The sequence below is a fragment of the Bombyx mandarina genome, chromosome 15 (assembly GCF_030267445.1).
Source record: "Bombyx mandarina strain Sakado chromosome 15, ASM3026744v2".
In the NCBI taxonomy this organism is placed as follows: domain Eukaryota; kingdom Metazoa; phylum Arthropoda; class Insecta; order Lepidoptera; family Bombycidae; genus Bombyx; species Bombyx mandarina.
The window spans coordinates 4,877,767-4,890,214 of record NC_143221.1 but is presented as its reverse complement, the minus strand read 5'-3'; the positions used below and the strand labels follow the sequence as shown (position 1 = coordinate 4,890,214).

General features: G+C 38.3%; 2 protein-coding genes across 6 annotated transcripts in view; one reads left to right on the top strand and one right to left on the bottom strand.

Annotated features, from left to right (window-relative positions):
- The window catches only part of LOC114245449 (GTPase-activating Rap/Ran-GAP domain-like protein 3), a 216,169-nt gene that overhangs the window by 107,003 nt on the left and 96,718 nt on the right, over positions 1–12,448 (top strand). The window contains exon 3 of one of the 5 annotated variants that reach the window (XM_089732747.1): positions 1,122–1,146. The exons of 3 other annotated variants lie outside the window; for them this stretch is intronic. In XM_089732747.1, coding sequence (XP_089588873.1) covers positions 1,122–1,146 — 25 coding nt within the window. Of the gene's footprint in view, positions 1–1,121; positions 1,147–3,567; positions 3,737–12,448 lie in introns of those variants that run through there. One more of the 5 variants, XM_089732746.1, reaches the window with a different exon arrangement.
- On the bottom strand, positions 2,574–3,949 carry Atac1 (Ada2a-containing complex component 1). Its single transcript, XM_028177616.2, has 2 exons — positions 3,792–3,949; positions 2,574–3,578 (listed from the first exon to the last, which is right to left on the bottom strand). Exon 2 carries the CDS (start codon positions 3,573–3,575, stop codon positions 2,595–2,597), a length of 981 nt encoding a protein of 326 aa, XP_028033417.2. The 5' UTR covers positions 3,576–3,578; positions 3,792–3,949; the 3' UTR covers positions 2,574–2,594.

The following is a 12,448-nucleotide window of genomic DNA, read 5'->3' as shown; positions in this document are numbered from 1 at the left end:
CATACGATGTTAAAGGGTTTTGCTTTCATTTTAAGCATTTTAATCTTATATTTCAAAACTTGAATTAGAAGTGTATCAATGTTCCCAATTCTTAAAATAATTGTAGTAAATATTTTTTTTGCGCTTTATCTCTCCCATAATAAAAACTACATGTGAGATTTGCAACAATACAATTACAAAATCAATATACATAAACAATTTAAAAATGTTACATGTTACATACCTTAGAACTTGTATCTCAAGGTGGGTGGCGCGTCTACGTTGTAGATGTCTATGGGCTCCAGTAACCACTGGGTGGTAGCTGGAGTACGTGAAGTGTCAGTCTCAACTGTATATTAAAACTGCTTTCCACTGAGACCGTCTCATACAGGGGTTAGGATAAACCAATCACAATCCAGCCTGTATTTAAAATTAGGTGTCAAACATTCCGCAGTACCAGCATATTACAAAAATGTAGGTATCCAAACTTCAAAAAAGGGTACGAGTAAACAAGATCTTTTGTAACGATCGGTATTGCCTTGTTCTTAATTAACAGGCCTGCGATCGCTGCCCCATTGCGCTCCACCGCGTCCAATCATCGTAATCTGAGAGACGGATGAACCACGGAACAAATAGATCTATCAATATAAACAAATGCGGATATAATTTCAACGCTCAGAATAAAAACATTATCGCACCTCTATGTAAACAATGCTTAGTAAACACACTGTATTTATGGTACGTAAATATGTATAGCAAGCTCATAGGAAATACGTAATATATCATTTTAATTAATCAATCTACCGAGGAGACGTCCAAGCATGAATAGGTCTAACCACTTAGTCTCCAGTGTGAAGATAGTACAAAAGAATAGTTTGGTCATTTGTCATGGTTCTTTCGTCTTCATAGTAAAATACAAAGCAAATTTTTGTTTGTGAATTTATGTTTTCAGGTGTGAATAAATGATGTAGGTACATTTCAAGTGTGTCGAATCTTAGAACCGTATCTCCCATTAAATTTTGTTTTCTTTATTTAATGAATATATAATATTATTAATGAATAATAATGGATAATAAATAATGTAAAAAGAAATAGTAATATTTAGGTACCTAGGTAAAATAATGCGTTCTTGTTATTTTCAGTGTATCAAAACAAAAGTGGACATTGGTGAGTTTATGTAGCTTAATGTAGAAAGCTGCTATTCACACCACGCTTATCTACATACCGATTTAGCGGGAAATAATCGCTGCAGACCTTATTCCTACACAAATGTTACAAAAAATAAAGTGAACTGTAGGGGAAAAATAATTTTTTATACAAAACTTGAGCTAAGATTATAATTGCAATTTGCACTTTCAACTAAATTTGTTTTCGAGAGACTGCTGGCTTTCACGATTGCTCGCTTTGAATTATAATAAGTAATGATAAATACTTCCTATAAAATTATAACAAATCCCATATTATATCAACATAGAAACGCGCTAATGTAGGTTATTAATAGTATAATACCCGGCAATTAGTGATGTACGGTTACATCCGCTTTTTTTTTAAAACACCTCTTAAAGTATCCTGTCCTCAGATGCCTTTTGCATTCTACACAATTCCTGTTCTTACATCTACAATTACCTATTGCAGGACGTATTATATAAATATTATGGGTACAATTGTTTTGGAATCATACAAGTTTTGCAATACTTTTGAGACTTGTTTCACCTATCCGGGGTGCGGCGGAAATCACTTTATTATGTATCTACCACTATCTTTGGACTGCAGTACCAATAGGCTTCCGTGAGCTTAATCCAAAATTAAAAAGAAACACGCGATGTTAAAATAATTTTAGTTGGTGAGTTTCTGCACGTTTTATTAACACATCAATCAAAATGAGGCGCACATTGCTTATCTCTAAGAATAAGAATGAAGTTGTAGGTCAAATCATAGGGCGTGTTGAATGAGGGTGTGATATATTGTGTTAATTATTTATGTGTAGAACACAAAACTCCCGCCAAGCAGTAGATAATGTAGTGTGTATAGAGGGTAGATAGAAGCGGGTGCGAGGCGTGCTCAGTGTTCCAGTCCAGTGGATGTTCATCACTCGCCGCGGACGCCCCAGTATTGCGTTATCACCAGAACCAGTCGGTAATTGACAGTATAGCCTAAGTTATTGAAATACGTATCTAGTTAATTTAAAATATTCGTTTAAATTCTAGAAAATAGTAAAAATTCAGAATGTGTGCTGTTACTAAATTTGCGTCTTTTAAGCTCTTTCGGGTATCTAGTTTTAAAAACTAAATAATAACGTCTCAAGTGCAGTGATGTTGCAATAAATAGAAGCCGAAGAGTAATTATTAAAATGAATTGAAAAATTTCAAATCTCAACGAGTTTCATAAAAGTAATTCAGATTAATCCACCTAGCACAACCTATTGTGTCCATATTTTAGTATTATGATCTACATTACAGTGATTTGTAATGTTTCAAATCGATAAGATACTTAGAAGTTGATTAAAATTTACTTCCATATTTTTCAAGATACTTTAAAACTACCTTTGTTGGTGATGTAGATAGCTCTGAAAAAACATTTAAAAAAAAACAAAATAAGCTGAGCATTTTATTGCATCAAGTTAAATGTCTCACTGGAATAAGTCTTTCAGCAGGTAATAATCTCACCACGCAGTCTGTGCAATAGTCAGTACCCGAATTGTCTGTCCACCTTGCTCCTAAAAAACCCATTTTTTGACAACCGACACACATGGTCTTAGTTTGATAAACTGGTGTGGTTTCATCTAAAACCCTCTGTTCTTTAGCTAATTTCAATAGTTCCAACATGTATTTACCATCATTTTTAGTTTCTAAAGAAGACATATTGTCGTGTCCTTCCCCACTGTCACAAGAGTCCTCCATATTTACAGGAACATGCAATTGAGGAAAAAATGTAGATTTCTTATAAAATATAGACTTGTTTTTATCTCGTCCAACACCTTTGGGTGCTCTGCCTGGAATGGGCAGACCTGCTTTCGCTAACTTAGCGAAATACTTTTGAATCCTGCTCATAACTTGTATTGGGGTCCTTGTGCCAAGGGCTTGTGCTATTTTTTTATACCTTCTCGCTTCAATAGGCTCTTCAGGATAAATTTCTAACAATTCCTCTAATCTTTTTTGCTCCTCACATGACCATAACTGATTGAACGTCTCTGGTTTATTGTCTGTGAACTTCCGCCCTCTAACTTTGAAACTAGAATCTAATTCTTCCTTACATTGTTTTGATTCACTAGCACCTATTGTGTCTGAAACATCTATTCCATACTCATTCCAGTTTATATTGGGCAAGTCAGAGATAGTTTGATGAGCAGGAAATTGAATGTTTCCGGATCTGAGATCATCAATAAACGTCAAAGGGTCATCCAAGGCTTTATTCTGAGATTCAGCTAAAGTTTCTATGTCTTTTAGAGCTTGTGTCTTTTGTGCTTCTAATTTAACTATGTATTTGAGTAGCTTGCAGTAGTCTTTGTTTCCTCTTAAGGCTAAATGGTCTGATTCAAATGCAAATTCATCGTCTGACTTCTCACTTTCGTTTTCATATTCATCACAGCTGTCCATGACCTTTAAATTGATAAAAATATGAATAATAGTTTCGGAATGAAAATAGCGAAAAATCCTAAAAACTTGAGTGTAAAAATAAAAAAGAAAATAAACAGTGTTCATAACAAAAAATGTAGGCATGAATTCAGAAGCTCTTCAGTTGAAGGCTGGTCGGACCGGTGAGTTCAGTCTATTTCTTTTATTTATAACAGGTAAAAAATATTTAATACCAACCTATTCACTAGGGCCTTAACAGTTTGCTTTATAGTAGACGTTAAAATAAATAAATATTACATTCTTTATGTACGCAGAACTTAGAATTTTAAAATCCGAAAACTATGAACAATAAATCTTCAGAAGGTTACTTTGTTACTGACAGTTTCATAGATTAAACACATAAACGTCAAAGAATCTATATCTGAAAAAAATGAGTGAGATTCTAAACCAATGAGATTTTTACATCGAACTAAGAATTTATTTCCAACAATTGTTCCTATTTAAGGAAAATGAGCGTACACGATAAATTTATATTTTTTTATGATCAAGTGAAACGCAAGAATAACAAGCAAAACAAAGCGCCATCTAGGTGTTTATGCACACAACAAAACCAGTAGTTTGTTTCTAAAATTGTAACACAGATGGCAATGCTCGCGCTTCCCACAAGTTTCAGTAAAAGTCAAACAGATGACTAACATTCAATGCTATTTGTTGTTAATAAACAATGATAATTTCGTGCCATTTATAGTGTTTTATTGAGACTGTGTGAAAGCTGATCAAAATATCTCAATTTTTTTATAAATCATCATGTCTATGTGTTTTTATTGGCAGTGGCGCTATATTAGCATAAATATAGTGACCATTATTTTTGTAAAAAAAAAACAGGATAACGAGCAATAAAAAAAAACAACAACCTAGCATATAATATATGAAGGCGTTTTTTATTTTATTACATTGGTAGGTGACCGAGCACACGGCCTACCTGATGTTGAGTGGTTGCCGGAGGCCACAGACATCTACAACGTAAATGCCACCACTAAGGTAAGTGGAGACAGATTTCTAAGGTCTCCGTTTTTACAGTAGAACGGCTGCCCCACCCTTCAAATCGAAACGCATTACTGTTTCACGGCAGAAATAGGCAGGGTGGTGGTACCTACCCTACCCGTGCGAACTTACAAAGCGTCCACCAGTAATTACGCAAATTATAATTTTGCGGGTTTTATTTATTTATTTATTTTTTATTTTTTAGATGGGTGGACGAGCTCACGGCCCACCTAATGCTAAGTGGTACCGGAGCCAATAGACATCTACAACGTAAATGCCACCACCCACCTTGAGACATGAGTTCTAAGGTCTCAATTCAGTACAACGGCTGCCCACCCTTCAAACCGAAACGCATTAGTGCTTCATGGCAGAAATAGGCGGGTTGATGGTACCTACCGGTACGGACGTCGGATTACGTACGGATGTACTAGACGTCGTTCTACCGTTGATTTTTGTTACACGATGTTATTCCTTCACTGTGAAAATCAATCGTTAACATTTGTTGAGCAGTTCATTAGAAAAATTGGTACCCGCCTGGGATTCGAACATCGGTGCATTGCTCAACACGAATGCACCGGACGTCTTATCCTTCCGTTTGTTACTCTTCACCTTCTAATCATTTATATAAATATTTGTACAATCAATTGGTGTGTGTGAAATTGGACATAGTTATTTCGGTAACGGACCCAAAGCCCTTATCACCTGAACCAAGACTCACGCAGAAGACCCCATACTATAATTATTCATTCAAAATTTTAATTTCAGTATTATTTAACTTTCATTGAAAACCTGTGCAAACTATACACGCGAGCAAAAGTTTTTTTTTTTTTTTTTTTTTTTTTTATTGCTTAGCTGTGTGGACGAGCTCACAGCCCACCTGATGTTAAGTGGTTACTGGAGCCCATAGACATTTACAACGTAAATGCGCCACACACCTTGAGATATAGTTCTAAGGTCTCAGTATAGTCACAACGGCTGCCCCACCCTTCAAACCGAAACGCATTACTGCTTCACGGCAGAAATAGGCGGGGCGGTGGTACCTACCCGTGCGGACTCACAAGAGGTCCTACCACCAGTAATTACGCAAATTATAATTTTGCGGGTTTCATTTTTATTACACGATGTTATTCCTTCACCGTGGAAGTCAATCGTGAACATTTGTTGAGTACGTATTTCATTAGAAAAATTGGTACCCGCCTGCAGGATTCGAACACCGGTGCATCGCTTCAACACGAATGCACCGGACGTCTTATCCGTTAGGCCACGACGACCACGAAATCACTTACTTGGAATCACTTACTTGAAAATGGTACCGCGCGATATTGCTTATTAAAAAAAACTTTAATTATTTTAAAGGTTCAACTCTTAACTTTAAACTGATACTGATTCATTAAAATCAAGTCAGTATTTAAGAAGCTATCACGGATTAAGTGAAGGAGGTAGGAAAACAAGGAAATATGAAAAAATAATGAATGAATAAAACAACAAAAATTAATTCATATTTTTTTTATTTAGCCTTCAAATTATGTATCAGTACTTGGTGTTCCCTCCCCTCGCCCCAATAACTGCTCGAAGACGATTCTTCATAGACCTGATCAACTTCTGAATTGATTCTTGTGGGATACCTTCCCACTTCTCAATCAACGCCGATTTCAGCTCATTCAGACATGAAAGAGCAAGAGTTCTGAAACGAACCTTCCTCTTCAGTTCATCCCACACGTGCTCAATGGGATTCAAGTCCAAGCTGAGCGCTGGCCAGTCCAATGTGGCGATACCGACTTCTTCGAGGTATTCAGTTGTTTCACGGGCAGTGTGACAACGAGCTTTATCGTGGATAAGGAGCATGGCATCACCGCTATATCCCGCATAGGGAACGACATGTTCCAGCAGAATATCGGAAATATACCGGTCCGAAGTTAGACCGCCGCCTTGTCCCCCGCCAGGCACGCAAACAAGCTCGGTTTTACCGTCGAATGAAATGCCGGCCCACATCCTACAAGAGCCGCCCCCTAAGCCATTGTTTTAGCGAAACAGCACTGCGCAAATCACTCCCCAGGCCGCCTGTAGACCCAACCTCTTCGGTCGCTACCGTGCAAACATCCTGCTCTCGTCGGAAAACAGGACTTGCCTGCATTGCTCAACCTCCCAATCAAGATGGGTGCGAGCAAATTGAAGGCGTGCTTTTCGGGGAGCTGCCGTGAGTTTTGGGCCTGTGGCAGGCCTTTTTGGAGTCAAATTCGCTTGCTTGAGTCGTCGACAAACTGTCCACTCGCTGGCTGCTACCCCACGAACATCTCGGAGCTCCTATTGGACGTCGACACCAGGTTAATGCCGATTTCAGAGAGAGGTTGACACGATAAAACGGTCATCCCTCTCTGATGTGCACCGGCGCCGTCCAGATCATGGTCTCGAGATAAAGCCACCAGTCTCCCGAAAGCGCTTGTAAGCTTTCGAAACCTAGAACTGGCTTATGTGGAGTCGACGAGCGACAATCCACTGGTTGAACCCTTCTTGCAATAGTACTACCATTTGTGCTGCTTCTGTAGGTGTTGTCTCCATTGTCGTACAAGTTAAAGGGTCAAAATTAGCGGAGATGTATACCGGTCAACGTGTGTGACAAGGAAATCCGATATTAGGTGCTTTTACAGGAGTCAATAGGTCGCAACTCGCGACGTATCAAACAATTAAAACACGTCTTTTTCGTTATTCCTTCACTTAATCCGGGATAGCTTCTTAAATACTGGCTTGATTTTAATGAATTCAGTATCAGTTTAAAGTTAAAAGTTAAACCTTTAAAATGATGTCATTTTTATGATTATTAAAAAAATATTTAGTACACAAGATCGCGCGGAACCAATTTCAAGTAAGTGATTCCAAACTTTTGCTCGCGAGTGTAGTACAAACAAGTAAAAACCAGGACATTTATGCTCAACAAAAAAGAAGGACATCGTCTAAAAAGCAGTACTGTCCTACCAAAAACAGTACGAATGGTCACTGTATGCATGTACAGCGCATATTGATTGTGTGCACATTGGCGCATTTCAAATTATAACTAGTCAGGTCATAAGTATTGTCACACAGTAAAAACTTTTCTTTTAGAATGCTGGCCACAAAAAAGTTTATTGAATTCGAATTTCGAATTGTTCATGAAAAAAAAAATGTATACTTTTAGAATTTTACGCATTTTTAAATATGGAGTGGACGCTTAAAGAAGACTGTGTTGCAGTTATTGAGTTGCATCGTTGCGGTTACGCGCCAATTCAAATTTTTAACATACTGAAAAATTTTAATATTACCAAAAGATTCGTTTATCGTACCATCAAACGATACAATGAAGACTCTAGTGTAGATGACAGGTCAAGAAGTGGTCGCCCTCGGTCTGTTAGGACTCCAGCAGTGATAAAAGCTGTGAAGGCGCGAATTCAAAGAAATCCTAAACGTAAGCAGAAACTGTTGGCCCTTCAGATGGGGTTAAGCAGAACCACGGTGAAAAGGGTGTTAAATGAAGACTTAGGGCTTCGGGCATATCGAAGAAAAACAGGACATCGTTTGAATGCTCGTCTAATGGACCTGAGACTGAAGAGATGCCGCGCTTTGTTGAAGCGGTACGCGGGAAAAAAATATCGGGAAATTCTTTTTTCGGATGAAAAAATTTTTACCGTAGAAGAGAGCTACAACAAACAAAATGATAAGGTGTACGCACACAGTAGTGAAGACGCGAGCAACCGTATTCCGCGTGTCCAACGAGGTCTTTTTCCATCCTCGCTCATGGTATGGTTGGGAGTTTCTTATTGGGGCTTAACAGAGGTACATTTTTGTGAGAAAGGTGTAAAAACGAATGCAGTTGTGTATCAAAATACAGTCCTGACGAACCTTGTGGAACCTGTTTCTCATACCATGTTCAATAACAGGCACTGGGTATTCCAACAAGATTCGGCACCAGCTCATAGAGCGAAGAGCACACAAGACTGGCTGGCGGCGCGTGAAATCGACTTCATCCGGCACGAAGACTGGCCCTCCTCCAGTCCAGATTTGAATCCGTTAGATTACAAGATATGGCAACACTTGGAGGAAAAGGCGTGCTCAAAGACTCATCCCAATTTGGAGTCACTCAAGACATCCTTGATTAAGGCAGCCGCCGATATTGACATGGACCTCGTTCGTGCTGCGATAGACGACTGGCCGCGCAGATTGAAGGCCTGTATTCAAAATCACGGAGGTCATTTTGAATAAACTTTAGTGTCATAAGAATCTATGTTTTGTTAAGTTCATTTTGGTATATGAATGGTTACATAATGAATAAACTTGTTTCAATTATTTAACATTAAACATGTGACAGAATTTATGACCTGACTAGGTATGTACTATTTTGCTTCTGGGTCCTCGTGTCCCCTCCCGGGGGCACGGTTTGGGCCTCGGGGAAATCCCCTCTGCCCGGACTTGAAGTCCCTGCCTTCTCCGCAATGGTGAGAATTCTGCTGGTAAAATGATGAGATGTGATGATGTGGTGATGTTGATGTAGTTTGTTAAATGATGTCATGATGACAATGGAGATGGTGATGATGGTATGAAAGTGCGCAAAGATTGTTAGTCTAATTGTAAGTCTTGCCTTACCTTGCGAGTTAGAGAGTGTTTCCGTCCCCCCACCTCCGCCGCGGACTCCCCTGGTCTTCTCGGCTCTTAGTCTTCGGTCCCTCGCTGCCGACGCTCTCGTCCCTCAAATGATGTAGAGGTTTGAAGTTGTAAACTATTAATTCTGACTGTTTTTTTTTCATTCTATTTCTATTCAACGGGGCGCAATTTCTTCAATTTATTTCTAAATTAAATCTATAAGTGCACGTGCTTACGAACAATTACTGCAACAAAAGAATAACATCGTGTAATAAAAACGAAACTGTTGAATTTGTTAAGTTCAGGGCGTATTGTGAGCCCGGAGTGATAGCAACCACAATCTTTCTTGTTTGGTCAGGCTTAAATGATAGGACAGCCATTATAGCTGTACAATTGAGAGTTTGGCCTTATTATCTCTCAATATGAATCATTATATTCAAGTTTTGATGTCTATCTGCTTCGGTGACTATCTATCTAAGCGTGACAAGCCGTGAACTTGTTAACACATCCACGAAAAAATCACATTAATATGCTGCTTTTTTAGCGACTTAGCAAATCCTTCTTCTTCTTCTTCGTCGCTTTCTTCATTGCTGAAGGTCGTGTCCCTGAAACTTGACCGTTGCCTGTCTTAGCAAATCCTCACGATACCTTATAATAGTTAAGATCCATTAAACCGTTTAAGCTAGAGTACGTGCGGTAAAAAAACTGGCACAATCTGGCAAGATTTATTGTTGCAAGAATGTTATGATTCAATGTTTCTTTACAGAGTCTAGAGAATAAACAATTCATACAGCAAATGCTTACTAAATCATCAATTAACATGTTTAGCATGTATTGTTGCTGGCTAATTGATTTAGAGTTAGAATCTGTACAGAGCTCTCCCGGGCAATTATATACCAGCCTATAATCAGGTTAGAGCGGGCCACGCCGGGACCGCAAATTAAAAGCTTTTAGACTCAGCAGCTGCGGTAATTATTGAATTAATTCGAAGAAATGAAAACGTAAATAAATTAAATGGCCACTGGAACGTAAACGGCTTTAAATTTAAATATATTAATTCGCCTCGCTGCTGCTCGTCAGTGACCTAAGCCACTATGAGTCGTATGGAGTTCGAAATAGAGATGTCGGTATTATTGTTGTAGATATTAAGGGTTTGGATGTATTTGTCTTTTACTCTACCTAGTCGTTGATAGCTTACGAGGCTATTCCAACTACGCGCGGACGGGTAGGTACTCGTAAGCTCATGCGCTAAACCTGAGAGCATTTGTTAGCCTTAGCTCTAGCAAGAACACCGCTTCCCTGTATCTACGATCGGAACAGAATCGCAATCCACTGAGAAGATCCGGATCCGGAACTCAGATGAGTTCTTGAGATCTCAGATGAGACACGTTTTGGGCGATGACTGCTTTGCGTTACCCCGTCGCCTGGGTCAGATATATCAGAGGCGACCACGATAAGAGGGTAGCATGTATACATTATTGTCTCGTATTGAATATTTTAGGTAGATAACTTAATATATGGTATAGTTAGCGTATAGGTAACGTTTGTGGCTCCTTAAAATGTTGTTGAAGTCAAATGCGCTATTTCTTGCATTTGAGCCTTTTCTTGTATCTGATTATTTATAAGAGTACTAACTACGATAGACATGTTTCAATCGAAATTGATGAATAAGACGTGGAACATAATATATAGGTATTACTCCATACTATACTGAGTGTGTAGAATAAAATCCTAGCTTGTTGAATATGAAAGTTAAATTATTTGATACTTACAGTTCTTAGTTACAATGGCAGTAGGGCGTAGAACTATTACCGCTTTGCTTATTTCTGCAGTGAAATAACGATTCCAGTGGGATTAAAACATCGATCTCATATTCTCTCAAGACGAGCGACGGCTTTCACATTTACATTAGCTACTCGTGGTGGACCACCATTACTGGTGGTAGGACCTCTTGTCAGTCCGCACGGGTAGGTACCACCACCCTGCCTATTTCGCCCGTGAAGCAGTAATGCGTTTCGGTTTGAAGGGTGGGGCAGCCGTTGTAACTATATTGAGAACCTTGAACTTATATCTCAAGGTAGGTGGCGCATTTACGTTTGTAGATGTCTATGGGTTCCAGTAACCACTTAACACCAGGTGGGCTGTGAGCTCGTCCACCCATATAAGCAATAAAAAAAATTTACATTAGTTCATCAACGAACTCGTCTGTCTAACGGCCATCAGGTGTAGTGGTAAGTGACATGTCACTACATAAGGGGGTCGTGGGTTCGAATCCCGCCAAGGGAAGATATTTGTATGATAAATATAAATGTCTTTTCCAGGGTTATGGATGTATATAAATATATGTATGTGTATAATAAAAATCCGTTATCTGGTACCTGTAACACAAGCTCTTTATGAACTTATCACGGGACCAGTTAACGTGGCGTGATTGTTAGTAAGTATTCTTATTTATTTATTTATTTATGTATTAAAAAGATTCGGTCGGAATCCGTTGAAAAGTGAAGCGACTTCAACACGGGGTAAATGACTATGAAATGGTTCTCAATCTTAATGGCGAAATCTATGTATTTTCGTTCAATGTGCGGATACTTTAAGCTTTTATGCTTAACGTCGACAGCTTGTTAGTATTTTCAATGATAGCTTCGACCACTGACCGTTGTTCATCGAATGTAGTTGACTTTAACGTGTGCTCAAGAGTGAGTTTAATTTATGCATAAATACACGTACTAGCTGCTACCACTACCTTCGGTGGCGTGGTCAAGAACAAGTGTCAATTATTTCTTCTCTAGTGTCGTGTAATTTTTCTAAACGTAATCAATTAGTTTCCCATTGGAATTAGATGCTTTTTCGAGATTAAAGGTAGCCTACGTCACTATCCTGACCTGATACTATTATTTTTTGTACAAACATGTCAATTTGTTGCTTTCTTTCACGAGAAAGAAAGACAAACAAACAAACACATACTATTATTTAGAATACTAATGTGGATAATTTAATTTTCATGACTCACTGAGTGGCTGATTAAACCTAACATAAAAACATAAAATTTTGGCTGTTGGTTTTTTTTATGTTTTCAGGATTAAAGACGGATTATTGAGAATTTCGCCCTAAATGGATAAAATAATGGATTACTGGAAGTCCGCTACTTTCAAAGTAAAATGCATGAAACTTCATAAACCTACTATTAGTTAGCAATAAAAATACATTCGACTTTTTTTTTAAATTTAAGCGTTAAA

What these genes read in the sequence shown, in the direction of transcription:
- Atac1 (XM_028177616.2), bottom strand. Translation starts at nt 3,575, where the DNA reads ATGGACAGCTGTGATGAATATGAAAACGAAAGTGAGAAGTCAGACGAT.